At 36.2% G+C, this 27,332-nt stretch overlaps 2 protein-coding genes across 4 annotated transcripts; one reads left to right on the top strand and one right to left on the bottom strand.

Annotated features, from left to right (window-relative positions):
• The first annotated feature begins 10,529 nt into the window (after nt 1-10,529).
• Nucleotides 10,530-19,811, top strand: LOC103401757 (uncharacterized). 3 transcript variants are annotated; one of them, XM_029100037.2, is made up of 10 exons: nt 10,530-11,069; nt 14,293-15,012; nt 15,648-15,743; nt 15,819-15,902; nt 17,175-17,409; nt 17,507-17,667; nt 18,421-18,699; nt 18,783-18,944; nt 19,521-19,593; nt 19,742-19,811. In XM_029100037.2, exons 1-8 carry the CDS (start codon nt 10,698-10,700, stop codon nt 18,837-18,839), a joined length of 2,004 nt encoding a protein of 667 aa, XP_028955870.2. In that variant the 5' UTR covers nt 10,530-10,697; the 3' UTR covers nt 18,840-18,944; nt 19,521-19,593; nt 19,742-19,811. The 3 variants fall into 3 exon arrangements, with proteins under 3 accessions (XP_028955870.2, XP_017178718.3, XP_008338699.3); XM_017323229.3 differs by adding an exon at nt 17,853-17,885 and having other exon boundaries at nt 19,521-19,811; XM_008340477.4 differs by having other exon boundaries at nt 19,521-19,811.
• A 1,539-nt stretch (nt 19,812-21,350) lies between these two features.
• Nucleotides 21,351-23,730, bottom strand: LOC103425231 (chaperonin-like RbcX protein 2, chloroplastic). The gene is made up of 5 exons (XM_008363313.4): nt 22,975-23,730; nt 22,402-22,493; nt 22,199-22,256; nt 21,788-21,853; nt 21,351-21,694 (listed from the first exon to the last, which is right to left on the bottom strand). The coding sequence occupies exons 1-5, from the start codon at nt 23,311-23,313 to the stop codon at nt 21,575-21,577; spliced, it is 675 nt and encodes a 224-aa protein (XP_008361535.3). The 5' UTR covers nt 23,314-23,730; the 3' UTR covers nt 21,351-21,574.
• Between the last annotated feature and the right edge of the window lie 3,602 nt (nt 23,731-27,332).

The following is a 27,332-nucleotide window of genomic DNA, read 5'->3' as shown; positions in this document are numbered from 1 at the left end:
CTAAAATCAAAATAATAATTGAAGATTTTCATTTAGAAACAAATGCTTTGATTGATTCGGGTGCTGACTTGAATTGTATTCAATAAGGGTTAATACCTACTAAGTATTTTCATAAGTCCACAGAAATACTTAGTGCTGCAAAACAATCACCAATGCAATTAAATTATGAAATACCCAAAGCACATGTTTGTCAAGACAATATTTGTTTTAATAAAAAATATTTCTGATCCAGTCATATTAGGCCTCCCCTTTTTGGCACTTATATATCCTTTTAAGGTTCATCACAATAGGATTACCACCAGAGTCTTAGGACAAAAGGTTATATTTGAGTTCTGCCTGGAAACAGACCTAAAAAAACTAAGACATTTATAGAAAAATAATATTTCAAAAACTATTAGTATCATCACTAATAAGTCATAACACATTAATTTCTTAAAAGAAGAAATTAATCATAAAAGATTTGAAGAACATCTAACAAATAAATCTTTGTTAGAAACTATTAATAATTTTCAGAAGAAACTTATTAATGAAATCTGTTCTGATATTCCCAATTCTTTTTTGCCCCGAAAATAACACATTGTTAAACTTCCTTACATAAAGAAGTTTAATGAATCCAAAATACCTACTAAGGCTAGACCTATCCAAATGAGTCAGGAAGTAATGGAATTCTGTAAAATAGAAATCCAAGAACTTCTTAATAAAGGAATTATTAGAAAAAGTAAATCACCATGGCCATGCCTTGCATTTTATGTTCAGAAAAACACAGAATTAGAAAGAGGAACTCCTAGATTAGTTCTTAACTACAAACCTTTGAATGAAGTTTTGGAATGGATTAGGTATCCAATTCCCAACAAAAGAGATTTGATAAAGAGACTTTCTCAAGTAGTTATATTTTCAAAATTTGATATGAAATCAGGTTTTTGGCAAATTCAAATACATGAATCTAATAAATACAAAACAACTTTTGTAACTCCTTTTGGACATTATGAATGGAATGTAATGCCTTTCGGCTTGAAAAATGCACAAAGTGAATTTCAAAATATTATGAATGAGATTTTTACTCAATATAGCCATTTTTCGATTGTTTATATTGATGATGTGCTTATTTATTCAAAGTCAACAAACGAACACTGGAAATATTTACATTTGTTTGCTAAAATTATTAAGTCCAACGGCTTAGTTATTTCTGCTTCTAAGATTAAACTGTGTCAGAATAATGTTAGGTTCTTAGGATACAATATCCACCAATCTACCATTCAACCCATAGATCGAGTCATTCAATTTGCTAATAAATTCCCATATCAGATTACTGACAAAACCCAGTTGCAAAGATTTCTTGGGTCATTAAACTATGTTTCAGAATTCTATCCTCATCTTCGTCAGCAGTGTAAACCATTGTTTGATCGTCTCAAAGATAATCCTCCAGCTTAGTCTACCATTCATACTTCTATTGTCAAACAGATCAAAACTCATGTCAAGACATTGCCTTGTCTTGGCATTCCAACTCTCAACTCCTTTAAGATAGTTGAAACTGATGCATCTAACATTGGTTATGGAGGTATCCTCATGCAAAGAACTTCTTCCGAGTCTCCTGAACAAATTGTTCATTTCTATTCAGGAGTTTGGAATCCTACACAAACTAATTATAGTACTATTAAGAAAGAGATATTATCTATTGTATTATGCATTAGCAAATTTCAAGATAATTTATTAAATCAAAAGTTTTTAGTCCGTGTTGATTGCAAATCTGCAAAACATGTTTTACAAAAAGATGTTCAAAATATTGCATCCAAATAGATTTTTCCATGATGGCAAGCCATATTAAGTATTTTTGATTTTGACATTGAGTATATCAAAGGCAGCCAAAATTGCATCCCAGATTTTTTAACAAGAGAATTTCTGCAGGGGAAGAATGTCCAGAAATAGCAGTAGTCAGAGTCCAGCCACTCTTCCACCTCCACCACCAGTAAAACAGGAATCTATTCCCGATTCCTCATCGGCCCTAGCCATTACCAACAGATTTACTCCCTTAGGAGCACCCATAGGTTCAACCATCGGACAATTCTGTCCAAACTACCAAACAGCCTTAGCCAGTCCATATGATCCATACTTTTCCATGCCATCACCATTAACCTTTAAAAAACTTAGCTTCCCTATGTCAAGAAAAATCCAATGGAATACCTTTTCTGCATCCCTAACCATATTAACAAAAGGCAATCCCCAGAAAAAAATAGCCAAAACAATCTTACCCCCAAACTTTCATCACATCCTAACTAAATCTTTCAAAACCCTCAAATATTATCAAGCCATTCTCAGTGAAACAGAAAGCATTGCTATCAAACCTATTTATACCACCAATCATCAAAACAAAATTCTCTACCATTCCCTACATATAGGAAAATTTCTTACAGAATAAGAATGGGGAATTCCCCTCTATCACACCAAACGACTCCATACCCAAAATAATCTCATTCCCAATAACAAATACAGTTATTTCGACTACATTCAAACATGGACCAACATATTTTTACACCAGACATCTGGCTTTAGTCATTCTTGGTTCATTGCATTTGATAAAAGTTTCAAGTTAAATTTCTCAGCATGGTTTCCTAATTGGTGGTCAGCTCATGGCCCAACAGCCAGCCTAATACCTAAGGGCCTCATGCAAATTTTATCATCTGGTTTCCAGAAGAAAATTGATCAAAGCCGTTTCGACGACAGAATTACTATTCTTTCATTGTTTATGGTAAAATACAAGGTTCCTTGTATCATGAAATGGAATTATGAGATAGAAACAAGTCAAGTCTACAAAGCCCGATGGGTTAAATGGTGGGACAAATTTGATTACGAAAAAATTATCAGTTTAGTCTCATCGGAATTTCCAATTGAACCTATTCCAATGGTATCTCCACCAGCAACTACAACAAAGGCATTGCTAGAAATCCCAAAAAATACCCAGTCCTTATCAGACATTAGTCCTTCATCTTCCCTCAAATGAATCACTAAATCATCCAGGTCCTCAAAAACTTCAAGTTCGAAGAAGAATGAGAAATCCTCACAGCTTTTGAAACTGGCAAATAAGCTTATAGCAGAAGCAGCCTTACTGCGCAGTGAACTCGAAGACCCAAGTTCAGACTCATCAGACGCTTCATCTCAACCAGCCAAGTGGGCAGATTACCAGGATACCTAAGACTCATTTGATTTGTAAAATTTCAAAAATGTAATGATTTGTAATCATTTTAAGTTTTTACCTATGTAAATCGCACAGTAGAAGCCATGTGATTTTCACAGAGAAAGCAACAACAGCAGTAGTAACAATCATTCTGACAAGACACTATTCATGAATAGTAAAATCACTTTTTACTATTTATCCATCATTTCAGCCAGCAGCAGTGTGAATACACAAGGAAAACATCATTATTCGCCAGCCTTTACAGCCTTTGGCATATGCAACCGACAGACGGCAGCGGGATTCCCGGCCTCAATCATTCAATCTCTTCCTACAAAATAAGAATTCATTTTCAGTGAAAGAAAACTTTCAATAGAACATAGTTGAGATTTTTTGTGAATTCTTTAGAGAACAGAAGTCACTATTCAGCTTCATCCCATAAAATTATCAAACACTTGTATTTTATTTTCAATCAAGGATGTCTGCGAGCACCATCGTTTTCCTAATGAATCGTCAGTAAACGAAATTGTAAGTTGATTTCCAGTTTGGAATAAAATTATTTTCAATTTATATCTGCATCATTAATTTTAATTTATTATTTTCATAACTACTGATTTTGAATGGCACAAAATTCTTACTCACAGTCAATTCATTGAGTATCTCAAATTCAAGGTAAATACCGATCAATCATTCATTCAATTCTTCTTATTTGTTTATCATAGCTGGTTTCAGATTTGTTATGGTTCAGATGATAATAATCCAATTCCATATTCATCTTATCAATATGATCATTATTGTCCTCATCAAACTTTCCATCATTAGAAATCTGCTAGTAAGCTTCCGCGTACATTTGGTATCAGAGCCAAGTGAGTGGTAATTGCATTAGCATCTTCATAATCTACAAATTAAGTTTGTCTTTTCAAGCTTTCATTTTACAGTCTATCTTATCTGTCGGTCCTCATAGTCGTTTGTTCAAGTCCCCAACCAAACAGTAAGGCGTGTTCCAAACAATAAGACCCAGGAGAGGCATGAGCAGATCGCATGAGCAAGGAAGGGGTTTAGCCAGCGCATGAGGAAGTTGAATCAGTATAAGTTTTTTGTATTCTGTTTGTTTCATTTGTGAACTCTATGAGTAAATTATTTAGATCTAATTCAATGGCCAGCACTAGCTCTAGGTCAAGTTTAGGTGTTATCCCTGATATTGTTAATGAAGAACAAAAACTTGATTTTCAAACTAATGAAAGTGTTGACTTTGGAGATTGGAATATCCCCAAGGTTTCAAGTAAAAATATTTACAAAAAGAAATGGTCAGTAGCCACATTTAGAAGTGAACATCATGTTAAAACAGTTGAAAAAGCTTATGCTCTTAGCAAAGAACATGAGACTTGTCAGTTATTTTCACCTAAACAAATCAAATCCCATAGGAAAGATGGTCATAATTACATTCACATTGGCTTAGTTCAAATAGCCGTAAAACCTTTAACACGTAGAGGCCTTAACACCTCTATTTTGTTATGTCTCCGAGATGCTAGATTCACTAACTTTAGTGATAGCATACTTGGTATGATTGAGTCAAGTCTCTACAATGGACCTATCCATTTTGATTGTTTTCCAGATCTCACCATAAGTCTTTCAGACCCCCATTTGCTGAAAGCACTCACATTAAATATTAAGACTTCAGGATATCAAATCCTTGAAGGAACACAGCCCTTGGCATTAATTTATCGAGTCTACTACAAAGTCACTGGCACCAACATGAACTTTCAGGCTTTAACCAAAAGTCCGAGAGATCATACACTTTTAATTCAAACCAACCAAGAAAATGCAAACATTAAAGTAACAAGAACCATTAGGTGATCAGATATCAGTCTACCCTCAGATTGGTATTTGATTAATGAAAGTCGGCCAATAGCCATCCAAAACAGTCTAGTCAACTTAGACAACATAGAACAATATTTTGATGGGACTGTCAAAATTAATTTTGATCGTCCAGCCAGAAGGTCTTGTGAGTCAGTTCACTCACATAAATCATTTGCTCCTAGCAAAAATTCTTTTTATCGATCCATACCAATTGATAGGATGGGTCAGGATCAAGAGTTAATCAATTTAGCCAATAGGAAATTAAAAACAGTAGACACTAGTTCATCCATCACTCAACAAGAATTAATCAATGATTTGATTAATATCAAGTTAAAATCCGTAGAAACGACCTCTCAGGTTACACATCTAGTTTACCAACCTCAAACCCAAGATCAAGGAGAATAAACTTCTCCTACAGAATCTGATTTCGATGCAGGTTAGATTCATCATCAACTTTTAGTTTTAAATAAACCATTTAAAAAGAACCGCAAAAGGCTCAATGTTGATATTGAAGCTGAAGAAAACATTCCACGAAGGAATATTTTCTTAAATAAATACACTCAAGAAGAAAAATTAGAAATTTATAAAAAAAATGGAATGAATTCATGGAAACCCACAGATTTGAAGTATTTTTCTTCGATTATGTTAAGAAGTACTATGAGTCTGATAAAAAACTAGACGTAATAACTAAAGAAAATTGGCTTAAAGAAGACAAGACTATTGTTTCTTCTAGTCATCCACCACAAGAAACTATTCTCATCACAACTGCTAATAAGCAGATTCCAGCAACTCCTTTTAAAATCTCAAAAGAAGATGAGGGAACTAAACCCATCATTGAACAAAACAATTTTACTAATCAAAGTCTCCATACAATTGGAAAACAATTAGATAAAATTGAAACTAAAATTGATAAACTCTCTCAACCAAAATTCTTAATCAGAGAAAGCTCTCTGGTTGATTTTCCAAATTCTTCTTCAAAGGCAGTAGCCTTAAAAACATCCTCTACATCCACAAGCTATATTACCAATCATAATCTCAGCCAACCTCAAGTTGTCGACCTTTTGGTCACTGGATTTACAGGAATGCTTCATTCCTGGTGGGAGAAATATCTCACTAAACAGTCCAGAAATGAAATAATATATATATATATATATATATATATATATTGCATTTCACTAAAATATATTTGGCAAATGCTTCCTTATTCGAACCAAATTTTTGTACCACCGTGGACGGAGAAGAGTGCAAGAACGACCACCTACAAGAAAGAGCAAACATCCATGAATAATCTAAGGCCGATGTAATATTGGATAAAGGGTCTCTGGAGGTCAAGTTAGTATAATATCTTAAAACTCAAGCAGTGGGCAAGAAGGCATAGTATGTGTTGCCATGTTGAAACCTAAGGGGTGTATTTACTAGTCGAGAGAGATTTTTTTAAGATATTGAATTTGTATTAAACCGAGAGAATCATATAGGATATTTAGCATAAGATGTTATTTCCTTTTAGGATTGTGGTTACTTGAGGCACAAGCCAATTCCCAAATTGTAGAAATACAGAAGAATATAGGAAACCAATATGATCCCTAGTCGAATCAGGTTTTCGTGTCTTGTGAAACAAGCATATGGTCGGAAAGGCTTGTTGGCCTTGCCTACCATTTCTGGTGCCCAACAGGGTGTGATGGCACCTTTGCTCCATGTAGGCAGCTTAGTTTGATTCGAAGTCGTTGAGTCCATAACCAAACTATAAATACATTGATATTCTGATCCACCTTACTCCGGCCCAAGAAAATTCATGGTCCCACAAATTTCCTTAACTATGCTTTGGAAATGATGTACCCTTGAAGGTTAGGACCATTTCTTTCGGAGTAAATTGAAATAGCATGTCATTGGTAATTCTTTAACTCATACCAATCCGGTTCTGTAATCAATGTCAGGTAGTGGGGACGTTCTGAATTTACACATGTGATCTCGAGAGTCATACCATCAAGACAACGATGATGAAGATATATCACATTTTACATTTCCAAGAGTTTTTAGCCATCAGATTCATGAATCTCAAGATGAATTGTTCTAGATTCAACGTTTATGGCATTCCAAAGAAACCTCTATGAATACTCATCCATTCTCTTTCACTTTCTCCTACAACCTTCAAAATTTCTCAAGTTTTCTTTGAAAAAAACTTTCACAATACCCGAACTTTTTTTTTCCAACTTTCTTCTCTAAATTCCTGACGATAGCTATAGCTTCCATTCTTGATGTTCGTTATGCTCATCACCCAAACTATACTTAATTTGAGTTCCTAATCTTAGGGTGAGGAATCAAGAAAAATGTAATGGTTACGTTCAACCTAGATAGAACTTTTTCAACTAATGTATCCTCCGGTGAGAGGCCGACGAAGATGATACTCACTGCAGCCAAATCTATCTGACCTTAATTGTCCATGCATTGATGTTTCCCTTGTCAGACTTTACAAAATAGGTGACCATCAGCTATGGACTAGCTCTCTGCAATCGCACCCTAACATCATTTTGAATCATCACTTATTTCAAGCTTCTCAACAAGTGGTATAGTGCATAGTCAGGAATTCAAGAGTTTCAAGCTTAGTACATTGTGTGAACTAGCTCCAAAAGTCGACACTTGTTCCAATCGTGAGCGAGTCTTCACTGGGAAAGTTGGAGATTGTTGGGGATATGTCTTGAGAGTCAATCTTCAGAAGAAGCGTTTCATGATGATGTTAGAATCTATAGTTAAGTCTAATACAACAAAAGCGCACAATCACTAATTAGGACTATTTCAATAAACCATATATGTCCAAATAATAAATCCATGGACTATGGATTGATGGAATAAGTAATTTAAATATGTTAAACTACAAGGACCTCCTTCACATAACCATAATGTCCAAAAGGTTCCTGATCATAGGATTGTTAGATGAATACTGACAATCCGGATAGAGCATTACATATTATGTCTGCTTCAATGGGAATGATAGAAAGTCTCAAGCCATTCGTGTAAGAATACTAAGACAAGTATGTAGGCGCTCGTTAAAGGAATGAGTCCACTGAACACAATTAAACCTGAGTAATTGCATGGAGGCCTACTCACATGTCAAGCAAGTAACTCTACTGGTTGGAATAATGTAAGTAGTCATTTGACCTGAGACATCATAGATGTCTTGGGGAATACAATGTTGATCATTTCATAATGAGACGTGACCACATCTCATGTTGGATGTATTCTATGCATTGTTGGGGTTAGTGATTTATTCTCAGAGGCATGTGAATGTTCAACAAGGAATCTCTAATACCTAATACAAGAGGATGGATACTCTAATATATGATTCGGAAGCCTTGGACCGAAGTATCGAGTGTAATGATGGAAGATATTCCTATACAGCTCAATTGAATCATATAAGATAGTATAATCACATTAAGGGTTTGACGTAAAGTATTCATACCCTGAAAATGTGATTGGGAGTATTGCATTAAAGAATGAATGAATTACATTGTAATTCCAACTGAATAAGTTCTTCGACCAAATTCTACATTTGCTTGGGTAGTCATGATATATGATTAGATGTCTCACATGGCTTGTGGGTCATTCTAGATGATTAACTAAGTCGTGATCAAAATAGAAGGACAATTAAAAGCAATTTTTAATTCGTGAAGTGATTGTATTAGTACTAATCAATTGGATTGTTACCAACCACCTCATTGTCTCGCTAATTAGAACCTAAAAAGATTGTACACCAATACACTTGTGTGATGAGATAACAAAGGATAATGGAATTAATTAATTAGATTAATTACATGTCATGATTAATTAGATTAATTACATGTCAAGATTAATTAGATAGTCTAAATAAACCATAGAAGCAATGAAACATTGTTTTTGGGCTTAAAGGAAGTTCAAGTTCTTTTGGGTCCATTGGGTACAAATCCATTGGGCTTTTAATTCAAGCATGGAGTGACTTGAAATAAGAAAATCCAAGCCAAGCCAAGCCCAACACTAAGGAAAGGCCAACTGTTTTGTGTAGGAGTGAGAGAAAGAGAGAGAGAAAAAACCTAACCATCACGCACATAGGCCAGCTACCAAAGGAAGAAGAAAGCTAATCATCCCGTTTTGTTTTGGTTATTCCCTCATCCATCTCACTACACTAGTGGGTGTGGATCTTTGGAGGCCTTCAACTTTGGGGACTAAGGAGAATCAAGTAGTTCCAAATCTTCAAGGTGGAGGAAGCAATGAGGGAGGCTAAGCTCAAGGAGGTCCAAAAGCAAAGGTCTTGGAGGTGGTCCTCCTTGGTCTAAAGTCTAGATCAAGAGGTACAAAACTAACCCTTCACTTTGTTCTTCAATAAGTTTATTTGATGCATCAAGTCTAAACCTATGCTTCTAGAAGAATTTGCATGAATATAACTTTGATATTTTTCTTCCGTTGCTTATGTATTTGAATTTTGAATTGTCTGCATGCTAGTCACTCGAAATCCCACATAAATCTCAATTTTCCCTTTCAAACCGAAGACCTGTAGATGCTCCGGTTAAGAAATGTGACTTTGAGATAGAGGCTTATGTCAAAAGGAGTAGAAGAAAACCTAGAAAGACTTTGAAAGAGACTCTAAGAAAAGACATGGAGTACTTAGAGCTAACAGAATACCTGGTGCAAAACTGAGTGCAATGACATTCTAAGATTCATACAGTTGAACCCATTTAGTGAGATAAGGCTTTATTGTTGTTTTACTAGTTCTATCAATTTTTGTAGCTAACATTACATATTTTATAAGGGCATTTAGATCTAGGTCCAAAAAATCAACATGGTTATTAGGTTAAGTCTAGTTACCTACAAGCAAGACACATTAATCTGTTATATTGATTATAAAAAGAATCTGTCACATAGTTATATAAAAATACAATTAAAATGTGTTATAAGTTGATTATAAAATTAAAAATAAAATCTATAAAGAGGGTTTAGAGCAGAAAGAAGAACAAGAATTAACAAAAAAATAATTAAAGAGATAATAGGAAGAAATTTAATTTTTATAAGAAACTTATTATTAAAGAGATAATTATTGATAATAAAATAATCATAAACTTAAAGAATTTGACTTATTTTAATAAACTAAACTATTATTAATATTGACTCAAAATATTCTTTGCTTAACAAAGCGAACCAGCTAGTGACTTCAATGCTTCTCTACGGCAAGGAGCAGGAAAGACTCATAGAGGTATTTCAGTTTTTCCTGATCACCATCATGCGATTCACGAGCATTAATAATCAAACTCAAAGCATACGTGTGAAAATGGGCATGAAATTCATCTCCATACATTAAGTCACCCTGTGATAGTTAGTAGCGCAAAATTTTAGACTTATACCAAGTTTTCCCTATTTAAAAAAAGTTTGAGCAACTCGGAACCCAAAAATTTGAAGACCAAAGTGAAACAATGACTAAAGTTCAGGGGAATGTATATAAATAAGCTTAAATAAATAATTAAAAAGCAAATTTCCTTTTCTTCTCTCATTCTCTCTCTCTCTCTCTCTCTCGTTTTCTGCCGAAGACCCGAAGTCATCGATTTTTCTGTCCCTTTCCAGAGGAGGCTATACCTCGCTCTTCCGTGGAGCGCTGTGGCCATTGCATGTCACCCGAATCGGCTCCTCCAGCGATACGACGACGATGCCCACCGCAGCCTCAGCCTCCGCCTCCGCCTCTTCAACCAGTGGGACCCACTCGGACCTCCTGACCCGGCTGACGTCACCCGACTCCGACGTCCAGCTCAAGGCTCTCAGAGAGCTCAAGAACCGCATCATCGGCAACCGCACCAAGAAGCTCTCCTTCATCAAGCTCGGACTGGTCCCACCCGTCGCCGCCATCCTCGCCTCTAGAGCCCAATCCCAATCCCAGGCTCATCGCGACAACAATCTCCTTGTTCAGTCGGCCGCCGCCCTCGGAAGCTTCGCTTGCGGCTTCGATGCCGGCGTCCAAGCCGTTCTCGACGCCGGCGTGTTTCCTAACCTCTTATTGCTTCTATCGCATCCTGATGCTAAGGTACAATTGCTTTCGTTTGTTCAATTGTTCAATTTTGCTTTGGTAAACAAGTATCTGATCGAATATGTCAAATTAATGGAATTCTCATTCTGTTCTCTGCTAGTTTTTTATTTTGGATGCGGAGAAAATGCAGAAAAGAAATGAATTATTGCTTTGCTGCTTCTGATTATAAGAAGTGTGATGTGAATTACTCAATTCAAAATATAGGAAATCGATACGGACCAAAAAGAAGATAGGAAAGATAGGAAATTGATGTGTTTCTGCTACTAGTAAATGTGATCTCAGTTGCCTTTTTGTTTACTTGCTCAAATCGTTTTTTGTGCTAAAGGTCGATTTCCCCAGCTGTGAAGTTTATAATATAGGCCAAAATAAAAAATTACAAGAAACGCAGGTATAAGGAATGGGGAACTTGGTTTACTTAAACTAGAATTGTGGTTAAACTAAGGGAATTAATTTCCGCACACCCATTTCCTCCTAATGCACACCCATGTTTTTCTGTCCCTTGATTCTTTGATTTATTCAATCCAAAGGCTAGATATAGACCAGAAATAAGCATGGGTTGCAGGGGGAGAGAATGGGTGTGCGGAAATCACTACCCTTAAACTAACTGCATTTTATCTTCAGACTATGTTTAATAGTTTATAAGCTATTGAGTGATCAAAGATTTTTGGCTTATGGAGAATTGTCTTCACTATGATGGAAGTTCACTATACGATCAAAGCCTTACCCTGACCATTAGTTGGTGTCACAATTAGTCGGACTTCAACAAAGATCAATGCAACATGCTTTGCCTGTGTTAAATGTACCTAGGGTATGCCTATTGGTCCGGGGGGCCGTGCGGCTGTGCAAACGCTTGGATATTCAGAATTCCAGTTTTAATCAATGGACTATTTTGTAGGAATTTATCTTAGGATCTTATGATGCTTTGATTTGCAAGAGTAACAAAATATGGGAAGTAAGAAACCCATAATTTGTTTTTGAAACCTTTCAAAACTTCAAAGTAAGGTTTTCTCCAACCGAGGAAGAGTATCAGGTCTACTTGCTAATAAGGGTCTATTTGCCAATTTCCAGACTTAGCATTTTTGTGTTATGTACAGCATATGTGTGAAAGTGGAAGTGACAAGTTTTGTATGGATCTGAAGCTTAGGCCTGGGATTATATCAGCTTTTAATTGAGTCTTTAGTGTAAGAGCTACAGGTCTTTTTTTCTGGGTTAGTTGCACAAATACAACAACAACAACAAAGCCTTTTCCCACTAAGTGGTGGGTTAGTTGACAAATATTTAAACTAATTCTATTGAGCACAGAATGTGATTGAAGTTGTTCCTAGGTGTCCTTTATTGGGTTTTAAATCAGGTGTTTTAGTTTATAGAAATGGTTTTCTAAATATTGCTTATCATATTTGAAAGTTGTAGTCTTAATTGGTTTTTTAGCTAATATTTTTTGTGTTTGAATGTTCTGGTCCTGATATGGTTATTTAATGAATGCCTTCTGTATTTGAAGGTTTAGTCCTGATAGGAAATGTTTGTTTATACTCCATAAAAGTGGATTGTGAATGATTGTGTGTCTGCATGTATTTAATATACCACATCAGTACATGGTGCATCGAACCCACCTTTATTATGGCAAGGGGATTGTAGCTGAAGTGCTTAAGACCATTCACCCATATTTTAACACACACAGGATCATTAATATCTCCTAAATCCAATACCCATCGTAATGTATTAGTGAATTCTGATACACACGTTGTGTATCAGATACTTGTTAACCTAACTTAGTCTCTCTCTCTCTCTCTCTCTCTCTCTCTCTCTCTCTCTCTCTCTCTCTCTCTGCATTGTTCATGGGTTCTCCTTACTGTTCAAGAACAGCACCCATCTTCTTTCTTTTCTTAATTTTTTATCCCAATTTTTTATTCTTAATTCTACTGAAATATCTTGTATTTACATGCTGTCCCAGAACTCAAGCAACCTTTCTTCTTGAAGTCTAGCCCTTTTTCCCTCTAAAGTCTAGTACTTTAATGCCTAATTGATACTAGGATTTTTCAGCCGCAGAGCCTACGGTACAAGAACTATAGGCGATTTTCACTAACATGTGCTTTGTCAACCACTACTATCAGAACTTGATATATTCCATTTTCTACCAGATGATTGCATGTGTATACGCAATGGATAATCTCAAGGGCCTTTCTTTTATTAAGAAAACCATGTAAAAACAACTAAAGAGCTTTGAGTGACCATAGTGAAATGAATAAAAAGACTTTCTTTTCGTTTTTTTTTTAATATGTAGCAAAACAGACATTTGTTTATACATGCAAAAAGCTCCAAAAAAGTATTTATGAACAAATGGTCTAATTGATATAAATGAATGGGTATGGGTTTATGTTTCTCTATGTCAAGACAGAAAAAGAAGCCGTAATTGTAAATGATTAGGATTATAGAAGTGACTCCCGTATAAAAAAATCCTATATATCTTGGATGATATAAAAAACAAAGGAAAACTAATGAAAAGGGTTTGAAAACTTTGAGTTTTAATGATAAGGACAAAATAAAGGGTAAAGTGAATAGTACCAGGATTGACTTTTTAGTGTAAAAATGTGGTTTTTCGTTAAAGTGAACAGTACCGGGTGCTTTTCGTTAAAGTTCCCTATAAACAATTCTCCTGATTTGGTAGTTTGATTTGAAGTTGCATCAAAACATTGGTAGTTGAGAGAATTGTGGAATCCACAATCCAGAATTATAGTTTATCCATGTCAAGGTGTCATGTATGTGTTTTTTGAATGCCTGATGCTCAATAAAGTTCACAAATAATCACGTGTATAACTCTACAAGTTATTAAAGATAGAGCCACTAGACTGACACCACCGGACATTCCATTTTCAAATTGTCTGCTGTCTATGAATCTCTATGTGCTCCCGACGTCTTTTCCCTATGAATGATTCTTTCTAATCTAGTGGGGTGGGATCATTGGAGTGGATAAAAGAGAAGGAAATCTTGTCCTTCCATTCTTTACTGAAAATTAAATGTATATGGAGAATACTCTATTGACATTGTTCATCTAGTCTGTTTCGGTTAGTGTAATGTGTCACTTAGTACTCATTTTACTCTAGTTATTCCTCGTTGGGTTAATTGCAGAATTTTCCTGTGTTTCTAATATGTCCTGCTTCCATGAGTACCTTTTCTTTCCTGCTCATTTAATATGCCATTCCATGGTTTTTTTTTATTGTAGATTGTCGATTCCGGTGCACGTTCCTTGAGGATGATTTATCAATCTAAACTGGCTCCAAAGTGTGATTTCATTCAAGAGAAAAACATGGAGTTTCTTCTTTCGTTATTGAATAGTGAGAATGAAAATGTTACTGGACTTGGTACAAGTATAATCATACGTTCTTGTGAGACTACTGTTGAACAAAAGGCACTATGTCATTCTGGGGTTGTTAAGAAGTTAATTAGCCTTCTTGAAGGTTCTCTAAGTCAGAGAGATAATAGTTTAGAGTCTCTAGCCACAATTATGAAGAACAATGTTGAAGCTGTTTCAGAGTTTGTGGGATCTGAAAATGGGAGAGCTTTGAGTTCTTTAATTGAATTAACAAAGGATAGGTATCCCCGTACCAGATTATTGGCCTCTATGTGCCTGATTGTTATAAGGAATTCCTCTTCTTGCTATTTGCAAGATATAGGCATCAAAACCAAGTTGGTGCATCTCTTACTTGAACTTCATGATGATCCTGGTCAAGTTGGAGATGAAGCTCCCTCTGCATTTTCTAGTTTAATTTCTGAAAAATTGGATCTACAGAAACTAGCATTTGAGGCAAATGCTGTTGATAAACTTTACAACCACTTGCAAAAGAGTCTGTTACATCCCAAACGCTTCGAAGGAATATTGCTGGCACTGGCTGATGTATGCTCAAAGTTGGAGAGCTGCAGGTCTAGATTCCTGTCATTGCAGGTCTGTTGCCTCATATAACACATTAACTTGTTCTGGGTTAGCTATTAGCCTATTACAGTTTTGTTAATATTACAAATTTTTCCGTTCATTTAGTTTTGCACATTTATTTATCATACATTGTGGTCGTGTTTATTATGATTTGGCCAGCAATATTCTTTTTCAAAGGGCCTCTTTGGTAACACTTGTTTTTAGTTTCATTTTTCAAAAATTAAAATGGGAGGATTGCGAGAACAAAGATGAAGGAATTGGAGAGAAAAAGTGTAAATGAAATGATACATAAAATGAAAATTAAAAGCAATTTCAAACAGTTTTCGAGTTTTTATTTCATTTCATTTCTTCTTCATCTCCCATTTCCCAGCATTTTTCCATCCTCGTTCCATTGTTTTTTTTTCCATATTTTCTCTCATATGTGCCCACTTCTCCTTCATAAAAATAAAAATAAAAATAAAAACTTAAAACCAAAAATAAAAGCTGTAAAAACAGTCCCTTTTTCCCCAATAATAGTGGTTTCTGTGAGCAAATCATTATGACCTCATTTCTCTTCTTTGTCTTATGTCTTACTAAGCTGTAGAATTGATATTTTGTTTGTGAAATTTCCAGCCAGTTTGTAACTTCTGATACTTTCCTCAATACAGGCATTGAAATTGGTATCTGATGCACTAACTCATGATAGTTTTGAAGTACGTACGGCAGCTTGCATTTGTTTAAGATCTGTCTCTCGGTCAATCAAGGTTTGCAATGAATTCTAGGTCAATAATATTTAGAATTTTATTACACAGAGGTGTTTCTAAGAAATTGTCATTCAGAATTTGTGTGCAGGTAATTTTATGAATGAAATGATTGTCCCTCCCTTGGTTCGGCTATTGGATGACCCCTCTACGTCTGTCCAGGTATATGCTACTAATGAACCTGTTTCTATGTCAGCTGACTCTAGTCCCATATTATTCCCAAGAATTTATGTTGAATGAAATACAGATATGCAGTTGCGTCAATGCAAATGGTTTCTAAAATTACCTTAGGACTTCTCTTCGTTTTTGCACCAGTTTTGATATTGTTGGTGAAGAGGATTCTTGCCTTCTCCCCCCCCCCCCCTTCTCTCTCCCTCTCTCCCTTCCTCCCCTCCCCAATTATTATTTTGAGCTGTTTTTTGTTAATACGATAGACTAATGTAGAGCCAATGGTTATGAGTTATTTTTTAGGCGCTGGTTACATGTACTGGTGGAATGGATTTTGTGTTTTCCACTTCCCATATTTCGCACATGATACTTACTACTTGCTTCCAAAAACCCCGTGAATCAATCAACTTTTTATTATGGTTTTGATTATGTGACAACAATTAACTGTGTTTTCAGTCTCTCAGTGGCTTGATACTTATCAAAAAGAGGGAAAAAGAAGAGGAGTTGATTGATTGATTGTTGCTCAAATAAAGGATATTTCGATGGTGGCTATTGCCAAAGAACTACAAATGAACAATCCTGTAATAAAAGTTTTGGGGAATCAAATAGATATTCAAAATAATTACCGAATTCTAGCTTCTTTAGGGGCTTCCATCATAATATTTGGTGCTCAAGAGAAATTTGGTTCAAGGGGTTAAAATTTGTGTGGATGCATTGAAGCACATAAATATAAGACTTTTTATGAGGCCACAGACTAGGTTGGGTTGAATGGTGAAAAAGATTATATGTTGTGTGATCTTGGAGCTTTTTTTCCTTGAGCGTCTTGTGCCTTTCATCTGAATCTATTGGACTTAAGGGGACATTAACTCATTCAACTAAGAGATCAAGTTCTCAATTAAAAAAAGTAGGACACTTAGAACTCAGATTTTTCAGACTGAATTCATCTTTAATTTGTGTCTTCAACAAGTATCTGAATAAAGAATGTTACAAAAGATGATTATTACAAATTTTAATTGAAAATCAAACTCATCCGCGATGCCGTGCCTACTCGGCGCTTTATTGCTATAGACAATAAAATTCAGTAAAAACATATAATATAATTCAAAATTAGTCATCAAGATAATACCTGCAGTTAGAGTTTAGATTTTCATTTCTATTCCTATAATAGATTACGCTTATCCACCACAGTTTAAATATTTTACCTAGACATTTACAACAAAAAATGGTAAGTTACAGAAAATCTCCGTTCAATGCTTTGTTTTTCAGGTTGCAGCTCTTGGTGCGATTGGCAACGTAGTAGTTGATTTTACCATGCGTAGGTCATTGTTCGGACTGTGTGGAGGTGTGAAACAGCTTGTTCAGTTATCCAGATCAATGGATTCAACTGTGAGGTTAAATGCTATATGGGCTTTAAGGAACTTGACGTTCCTTGCAGACAATGCCTGTAAACAAGAGATCTTCATGGAGCTCACAGCTTCTTCATTAGCAAGTGTCATCTGTGGTAATGTGATGGTTTGTCGGTGGCAGCTTATAACTTTTCCTTTAATAATTTTTCTTCATATGTTTGCTTCAAATTTACATGTATTTGCACCTTGCAGACCCCGAACCTTTTGTCCAAGAGCAGGCTCTTGCACTTATCCGGAATCTTGTTGATGGATGTATGAAGTCTGTTGAGCTTGTCTTTGCTGAAGATGGCATGTTATTAGATGCTGTTGGGAAGCAATTGCAGAATGCTTCAAAAGATGAAATTTTGATACAGGTTAGATGTCTTTCTATAGATTGATGACATTAAGTAGCCATCTTATAGGTACCATGGTGACATGCAGTGCCAGTTCTAGATTCTGATACTTCATTCCGATTGCCAGTTTGTTAATATATGTAACTGTAAATTTCTGAAACATGCATTTGGTATATCAGTCTAATAATGTTGTGAAATCATGGCAGGTTCTAAATTTTGATATTTCGTCTTGATTGCAGGTTTGTTGAATATATACTTAAATGGAAATTTCTGAAAACGTGCATTTGGTATATCAATATAATAATGTTGCGAATAATAAACTTACCAATTCCATAGTTATTTATTTGTTTGTTTAACCAGGGATAATTTGGAATACCAAGTTTTGATTGAAGGTTTATTGATAAAAGATGTTTTCTAGTTCTGGGTCTTGCAATTAGTGGGCCAGTGAGTTTCTTTTCATGAGTCAGAAAGCAGGCAGATGCTTTAGTTAAAGTGACATCATCTCCATCTTTAACCATCAATTCTAATTGTGCACAAGATTTTTATGCTTAAAAGTCAAGTAACCAATCTAGAAGTGAATCGTGTGATGGCCCACTGGGGACTTAATAGAACACCAGTGTTTACTTTCTCATGATTAAAGTAACAAGATCTAAATATGCAGAAGAAAGGAATAGATTGAAGCTTTTGACTCCTTTCTAATCGTTATCGCTGATCTTACTGTTTCTATTATAAATATTTTACGTTATAATATGGTTTTAAATCATTTTCACATAGGGAATGTATGTGCTTAGCAATGTTGCAAGTGGGAATGAATTTCACAAGGAAGCAGTTATGCAACAACTCATTCCACAAGGAGACAATGGGACACAATCTTTTATTCTCAAGTTTTTGCAGAGTAATGAGAACCAATTACGTACAGCTTCTGTCTGGGCCATTGTGAATCTTACCTTTCCATCAAGTCCTGGTGCATTTAGCCGCCTTGTGAAACTACACGATGCTGGCATAGTTTCTCAAGTAAAGAGCATGGTCAATGATCCTTGCCTAGACGTGAAGGTTGTTATCTTATCTCTCAAATTGGTTATTTATCCATTGTATGTAATACTCGATTAAATTTTATCTGATTCATTGTGGCACAGCTTCGAGTAAAAACAATGCTTGGGCAGTTTACAACCTTCAGTGATTGCTCAACATGATTTTCCTACCCTCGGACCACTGGCAAAGAACAGGAGTAATGATGATGTTGCACTAGTTTTGACCTCATTGTATATTCAGCGTCCTTCGTGGCTTGCAGCCACATGGTAAGCTTCAAGTCACAATGACTTTTAGTATGACTTTCTTGTTTTAATTCAAAACTATTCTTATATAAATTGAAAGCCAGGTTAAATGTTTCGTGTGGTAAAAATAATAGAATAGTATTATAGTACTGTTATTCCAGCAAAACATCTCTTACTAACTTTAGCCTCCCCATTCTGCCCCTTAAGCCCAAAAAGAAACTCTATATATCAAAACCAGCTGGAGCAGTCCAGCACTGCCGCTGGCTCGACGTCACAGTGCAGCGAGTTGGAGAGGGCATCTGGGATAGAGAAATCTGGGGTTTTGTCGCCTATAACAATTTGGTCCTTTTAATATTTAACAAAAACCACTCCTAAAGTTACAAACGGTTACACCCTTGACCCCTCCATCTGCCAAATTTAAAAGATAAGGACCAAAGTGTTACGAGTCCCAAACCATTATCAACAACCATGAGAAGCCCCCTGGCCCCCAGCCCCCCTGGCTACCCCCCTGACCATGGCCTCGAGAAAAGCTTAATGACGACATGAATTGATGTTTGTAATTAGCCAAGTTTATGTTTACATCATTATTTTTTTTTGCAGGTGTAACACATTGCTTTCTTTCCAGTCAGAGCGGTGCGGAAGCTTTGCTAATTTTGGGGGTACTCCTAACCAGGTTACCCATCATTTTTCCCCAGTTCCATTTTTGTTTCTTTTGAACACCTTTTACTATCTTGTATCATATGGTTGATGTAGTTATGTAAACTTAGTGTACCATCTGACTGACAACACGTAGTGTGTACAATACTGTCGTATCATGTCAGATTTGTAGACATGTATACATCGGCAATCGTTTACTTCCAAATGTATAAAGTGACCAGAATAATCGTGGCATCATGTTGCCTTGTGGAAGCTGTGTGTTGAGGAGTATCGGGCAAAGGATGCTCTGATGCTACTTTGATTGAGGCAGGGCTGATTGTGTTGCAGAAGATTGTACTGCGTCGGAGTTTAGAAAGCCCTTTGGGGACTAGTACCGCAATTGCCCGATACATTATGCCGCCCACATATTATTGAGTGCAGGTCATACAGAAATATCTTACAAATAAAGGAGGTGTTGAGTGCGATCGTATATGAACAAATAATGCATTTACTGCACGAATTGAGATTTTAAGTTTGTGCGGACATCCCATCTCTTTCTTTGATATTATTTTGATTTCGATCGAGGATATGAAAAAATTTCTCGGTATTATCCCAATCTAATGGTGCGTTTACTAATCCGTAATCAAATTGTGAGGAATTTGATTGAGGAGGAATTGAAATGAGGTGGAATCAGAATCAGATTCATGTTGAAATTGTTTACTAAAATTGTCTGGAATCGAAATACAATTCCATAAAGCTGTTTACTAATTCAGCAGAATTGGAATATAAACCAGTATAATTACTAAAATGCCTTTATCCCAAATCAAATATTTTATATACTTTTTTTTAATAAAATTTGATATAGTATATAATAGTAACAAACTGATTCTGCATTGAGTAACAAACTGATTCTGCATGAAGTAACAAACGGATTCTGCATTGAGTAACAAAATGATTATGCATGTATTTACAGAGTTACTTTATATCGATTGAATTTACTCTAGGTCGACTGAATTAATCAACTAACCGTTCCAAAACGTTAAGATATTGTAGCGTGAAAAGGGAAATAATAGTCTAGGGTTAAAAGGATAATCTTGGAAATAATGAAAGTAAGTGAGGGCATAAAGGGAAAAAAGTTAGTATTCTGATTCCCCAAGCCATCCGGAATCCAAATACCTCATTTATCTTAGGAATCCAAATCAACCAAATATTGGAATTGGATTCCAAAATTTGTGTGGGACCCACTAAATTTTGATTCCTCCAGATTTAGTAAACACCGGAGTATACCGTAATCAGAATTCAATTCTGTTTCTTGATTCCAATTACCCTTACGTAAACGCGCTACAAATATTTGAACTTGAACATGGGACCATGTTGGCCTTGGGTTAACATTCTTGTGGACGATGTAAACATTGCAATTAGAACTTAGGGAAATTGAATTAACGAATGTTTTGGAAATTGAACATTTATTAGATCGCAAGTGTTAATTGATAGCGTGGACAAGAACTGAAGCGGGTTTTTACTCACGTCGTTTATAGAGCTTTGAACCAAGTTCTTTTAGCCAAGCAAATTTGTAGGCATGTTTCGTTAAATCTGAGAAATTGGTCAAATATTCGATTCCCTTCCAACGTAACCAAAGCAAAAACGATATCTCGATAGACAGCATCCTACAGTTAGGCACATCACTACAATGCTCGTCTTCGGTTCAGTTCAAACTGAATCTGCATGCACGAGGAGATTCCGTGGTTCGGGCAATTCAAATTGTTCATCATCTCCATTTACGTCGCATTATAATTTCGATCAAATTCATATGCGAAAATATATACTCAATCGGAAGCTAAACGTAACGAGGTGGACGACGTTCTTATATACAGTCTACAGATATTCAGCAGCTTATTAGTTGGTGGCAAATAATATAAATGACAGACCGGGAACCAAATTGGTATGTAACGTGAAATATACCTAGACTAGACAAAGGAACAACCTCACCCATACACGATGAACGCTACGATCCCCGATCAGCCAATCTTCTCCGTGTTGTCATCGGAGGGCCATATCACGGTCTCAAAAAGCCGTTCACGCATCAACTCCAGGTTCTCATCTGATATTCCTTGATATATTTCGGCATGATCACATTTCTGCATCAAAGAGAATTCAAGAAAAATTGGTTCTCACATTTCTCCATCAAAGTGCTTTGCTCGTTCGAAAAGAAAATGCTTGAAGTTGCTTACCTTGACCCATTTACCGTAGAGGTGAAGCCGTGTGACCATTACTCTCTCGGCAAGTTCATGCCTCTCCTGTCAATCAGCACCGGTTGTATTTCCGTCATTCGCGTAAATTTGTAGGTAAACAATAGCGTATGTATAACATCCAAACCCGATTTTGTGTATCCTTTTCTTTACTAAAACATCAAAGGGCCAGAAAATATGTGTGTGAAAGTGTGAGTCTTGTGCTTTAGATAGTCAGGTTTCCAGAAAGTGATTGCAACCACGCAAACGAGTTGCGAAAGGAATGGTCTACAGGAACCCCTTCTTTTCAGCGTCTAATACAATTATAATCGAAACAAAACAAAGAACAAACAAAACAAAATGGCTTCCCTGTTTTGAGTTCGAAGCAACCACAGTATAAAGATTTATAGATACCTTCCCAAGGGTGCGGAGGAAACGCTTCCCGTCGCCAGGCTTGTGTGTTGCAACAAAACTGTCCCAAAGAAAATGGAAGCAGGATTTAGATAAAACAGTGGTAGTAGTAATACTTCGAACAACAAAGTCGTTGGAATATGAGGTGAAATCCATATTACGAAAAATGGTAAAGTGGCCTGATCGATCACTTGTCGATCACTTACTCGTACAACCACCTATATTGCGTAGGGTTCATCTCGTACAGCTGGTTCATAACAGTCCTCACAGCCTTGTACGTAAAATAGTTGAGTAATTGCTGCATGCAGAGAAATTACAGTCAGCTAAGTTACATACGAAAGCATATAAACATACCATCGTCTACACAAAATTGGGAAATGATGCAAGTCCAGACAAATTAGTCTATAATGGATGCGAAGAGTGTTCAACTCGATAAGCTCATTCGAAATGTGCAGGGGCACCAATCAGTTTTGTGGCACAAATGGCGGTAACACATTACGGTCATCTTCCCACATCAAATGGACTCAAGAAACTACTCAATCTTTTATATCTACAGAAAATTTCAAACAGCATAGCGGACTAAAAATAAAGGCGTGAACTCTATAAACATAGGAAATACCTAATTCAATCACATACAGAAACGGATAAGGTAGTCAACTAAGGGTCTCATACACACCAAAACACCAACAAACTACATCATGTATGTAAGAGAGTTGAACATATAAAACATCATCCAAAGAAAGTTCATCAAAAATCTCAATAGGGGACAAGTTTCTCACCGTCTTAACATCCTCAAAACTGTCTTCATACTGCCCACCAAGTTCATTAACAATTACAAAACCCCGGTTCTTTCGCTTCCTCGTACTCCTATTCCCTGTAACAGGAAGAGATTTCATCGAAAATCGCCTGTCGTGGCCAAAATCAATGAACGAACTGCCCAACTCCAAGGAGCCTGGTTTCACCACATGCTTCTTGGCCATTGAATTCCTCTGCAAAACCATTTCGCCGCCGCTCTTGAGATTCATCGCCGTCGTCGGCAGCGCATCCAAACACAGGCAAGGACTAGTGTGCGAGTCCACCACCGACGAACCTACCAGAGACAGAGCAGCTCCCACCATCCTCTCTCTCTCAAAAGCTCAAACCACCTTTTTGTGAAAATCCCAGATCAGAATTTTTCCCAAAAAACAATCTTGGCAGCTGGATTCAGGGAAATGCCAAGAATCTGTTGATGGGGTTTACGAGAAAATGGAAGATTTTGATAAGAAAATCTAGCCAAAGATTCAGGAGCTATGAGGAGAGGGAAAACTTGGTGATGAACGAAGATGGTATTGTGGTGCAAGTAAAGGTGTGGGAGAATCTGGGAGGTTTTGAAGGTGTGTGAACATCAACCAGACAAATTTTGAGGTCCAAATTACTCTAACTCAAACGTTCCAAGACACATCAAATCAAACTTAGCTTCTTCCTTGTCTTCAACTTTTTTGAATATTCAATTTTTCTAACATCTAACCGACCTGGACCGATGCTTTCTCCAAATTGGTGGGCTTCTTGCCACGTGGGAGCATTTTGTATGTAGTCCACATTGGGTAGGGAGGTTAGATTCTTTTGCTTGAACGTTTGTGGTTTAGAATTTGAGCTTTTGACAACATGAGTTTGTTTATTAACATGAGAAATTAGTGTGGTCAACCACAAGGTATAAAATAGTCTCATTTACAATAACTTTTGGCATTGACTTCTATTCATAGTAATTTCTTATTACGGTCCAAACATCGATGTCTTTTGTTATAAAATTTAATTTGGTTAAGTTGAGGATGATAATAATGATATTTGTGGTGGTGATAAGCCTAAAAATGTTTATTATGATATCATTGCAAGTTATTATTTCAACACGTCCTAGGCTCAGTTTATTAGTCTCAAGTTTGCTTTTTTAAGTTGGATTTCCAAAAAATAGAGGTTAACTTCAGCTTAAAAGAGTATTCAATGAATGACCAAGCCTTCAAAAAGTTATGTTGACTCTAGTATATAAATGAAATGAGAGACGTGTGAAGAATAGAGTTCCACTTATAAACTGCATTTTGTTTTGTTATATCTTCAACATAAAACTCTATTATCCGACAACCAGCGGAATAGGTATTAGTTATTTCTTTTGGTTTGGAGTATGGGATCGGCTATTTGATTGACCAAAAATTCATTCCCACAACCTTATGAAACTGTAAGAATTTAGACCCTACAATTCCAAAACTAAAAATAAAATTCAGGAAATGGGAGAAATGTAGGGCGGGGAAAGATTAAAGGAAGGATGGAGTAAATACACGTAGAAGAAATATAATAGAAAAACTCAAAATGAAAACTAGGAGCCGAAAGCCATTCTAAGTCGGTCTTACTTTTAAGATTTTGTTTTCATTCTTTCTTCTCTTCACTCTCACCGCCCATTTTGACACCTCCGTTTTCCTATATGCACTCACATATCTCAAACACAGAAAATAAGAACTAATGAATAAAAACATAATGGTTATTTTTGTTTTCCGGAAGTTAATGAAAACTAAATTGTTTTGGTCAAAAACAAAACTAGGGGGCGGGGAGGATATTCAAGTGAGATTTAGAAGATGTTGTGGGAGTTATAAATCCATGAATATTGAGAGAGCTTGTGAGCCTTGAAATGGATTTTGAGTAAATTCTATGTGAATTTTAATGAAATCTGTGAGACTTTTATCATGAATTTATGCATGTCCATTAAAATTCATGGACATTTCCATTAGTTTTGAAAAAAGTGGCGGGCCATCATGTGTGATGTTTGTGGGGAGTAGGCGGTGGAGGTATGGTGGTGGCGAGGGTCGTGATAAGGTAATGATGGTGGTGGTGATGGTAGGGCCTATAGTGATAATTCTGACATGGTTCTAGTGGCGGCGGTGGCGTTATGGTGGTGATGAGGATAGTGGTGGTGGTGATGGTCTTACCAAGGTGGTTCAGGAGGAGCCAAAAGTCTCACCATAAAACGCTCTTCTGATCTAAGAAAAATAAGGATATGTCTTGTCCTAAGCTACCGACCCTCATCATTTGGTATTGGTATAATACCGTTCTTGTTATCATCTTCCTCAACTCAACCCTCATACCCAGTATCATGACTAAGATTCAAAATAAAAGTCCCTTTAAAAATAAAAATAAAACCAGTTTTCTCGTCGATTTTCTCTCTCTCTCTGTTCTGATCATCTGAGTTACTCAAAACTCATAGTGATCCCAGTTAACGGCATAAAAGCCACCAACCTCATACCGAACCTAGTGAAGGAAATAAGGAAAAGATTCTAGTTGGGGCCAGAATACCCTGAAAAATTATTTTAAATCAAAGGGATAACTTTAATTTTCTTGGGTGAAAAAAAAATGTCAGGGTACACCCGTGACCATTCTAGTCCCTTCACGGCTCTTCCCTTGGTAGATGTAATGGTGGCAGTGGAGAGGATGGTGGTGGTAATGTTCGATACAAGGTAATGGTGGCAGTGATGGTGATGGCAAGGTGGGGAGGATGGTGGTAGAAATGCAGTGGGAGGATTGGTGGTTGATTATATTATGAGAAGATGGAAGAGAAAAATCCAACAAAATCTTTGGATGAGAGGTGAGATTTTTATTATCTATAATACATCACAAAATCTCTAAAAAGCCATTAATTTCAAAATGCTTTCAAAATCAATGATATTCTGAATACATCCAAACTTTAATAGATTCATACACATGAAATTCTATAGACTTCTGTAACTTTAACATTCTAATTATTTTCTTTTTGAAAAAAAAAAAAGACAACTAGTGGCAAGCCACGGTTATCCACTTCTTCCCAACCCAGAGCAGCTATGGTATTTCACCATGCTCGTGGCCACAGACTTCTCTAAAATATACTTAAACATTTACAAAAAAAAAAAAAATTAGATCTTAATTGAATACCCTTACATTTTTAAGCTTCTCTAAAATACGCCCATAAGAGCAACTCCACCCCTAAAAATGCGCTAACACCCAGCCCATTTAATCCACTCAAATGAATAGTGATTGACCCCAATAAACAGTAATTGGCCAAATGCAACTCTACCCCTAAAAAATACGCTGACACTCAACCTATCTCATATTACATTATTTCATTCATATCAATTAATATTTTATCATTAATTTATTTTTTTCTTTTAGGAAATTTCTTCCTTTCTCTCGAAAGGTCTAACATTTTTGGAAGTATTTTTGCTCACCACCATTTAGTGTGGTGTATACTCACCACCCTATTTATCACCATTAGATAAGTTTGAATTTCGAGATTTGTGCTTATCTACTACACGAATCTCGAAATTCAAACTCATCTAATGGTGATAATTAGGATGGTGAGCATACACCACATTAAATGGTGTTGAGCAAAAATGCACTCAACATTTTTGTTTCCTTCCCAATGTTTCCATTCCCTATCCTTTGTATTCTCCCCTTATTTCTCCGACCAACCTTCTCTCTCCCCTCTCATTTTTTCTCCCATTTTTCTCCATGTTTTCTTCTTCAAATGAGGAAGCTGAATATGCACCTAATTTCATTTGGATCAAAAGACCAGCAGATCCTTCTTCTTATTCCTTGAATCAGAGAGAGCTATCTCTTTTACTCAAAAATCCCAAATCAAGTTTTTAATATAATTTATGATTTACAGCTCCAAATTTGATTTCGTTTTTGCCTATGGATTTCTAGATAAGAGCACTACAACCCAAGGTAATAGTTTTATGGGTTTATCGTAGATTTTGGTGTTTCTATATTTGGGATTTATAAGCTTTAATCTTCAAACATAAGCTTTAATCAATTCAATGGTTGGAAAAGGGGGCAACAACTCATGTACAAAGGAGAAGGCAAGATTTGGTGACTAGGTTTGTGGGATGATCGGTGATGCCAGACGACATAGGCGCTAGAGATGAGATTATACAACGTCATGCTAAAGCCAGCGTGATGTCACATAGGCTGGGCCTTTGCTCAACACGTTTTGGGCCGGCCTAGAAGCTGGCTTGGGCTGAGTGCCAGCCTATTAGGCTTGGCTAGAGTGATTTTGGGGGGTGCCGACCTCTTTTTTGGACTTTAGGCCAGCCTAAAAAATTGGGCTAGAGTTGCTCTAAATATGTTACAATAGAGCGGT

This window comes from Malus domestica, chromosome 03, assembly GCF_042453785.1.
Source record: "Malus domestica chromosome 03, GDT2T_hap1".
In the NCBI taxonomy this organism is placed as follows: domain Eukaryota; kingdom Viridiplantae; phylum Streptophyta; class Magnoliopsida; order Rosales; family Rosaceae; genus Malus; species Malus domestica.
This window is presented reverse-complemented; position numbering and strand designations above follow the sequence as displayed.

Bases quoted from the DNA above. Each gene is read 5' to 3' on its own strand.
- LOC103401757 (XM_029100037.2), top strand. From the start codon at position 10,698: ATGCCCACCGCAGCCTCAGCCTCCGCCTCCGCCTCTTCAACCAGTGGG. The intron at 11,070-14,292 runs GTACAATTGCTT...TTTTTATTGTAG, and splicing joins TATCGCATCCTGATGCTAAG to ATTGTCGATTCCGGTGCACG. The intron at 17,668-18,420 runs GTTAGATGTCTT...ATTTTCACATAG, and splicing joins AAGATGAAATTTTGATACAG to GGAATGTATGTGCTTAGCAA.
- LOC103425231 (XM_008363313.4), bottom strand. From the start codon at position 23,313: ATGGTGGGAGCTGCTCTGTCTCTGGTAGGTTCGTCGGTGGTGGACTCG. The intron at 22,257-22,401 runs GTAAGTGATCGA...TCTTTGGGACAG, and splicing joins CAATATAGGTGGTTGTACGA to TTTTGTTGCAACACACAAGC. The intron at 21,695-21,787 runs GTAAGCAACTTC...TCTTTGATGCAG, and splicing joins TCTACGGTAAATGGGTCAAG to AAATGTGATCATGCCGAAAT.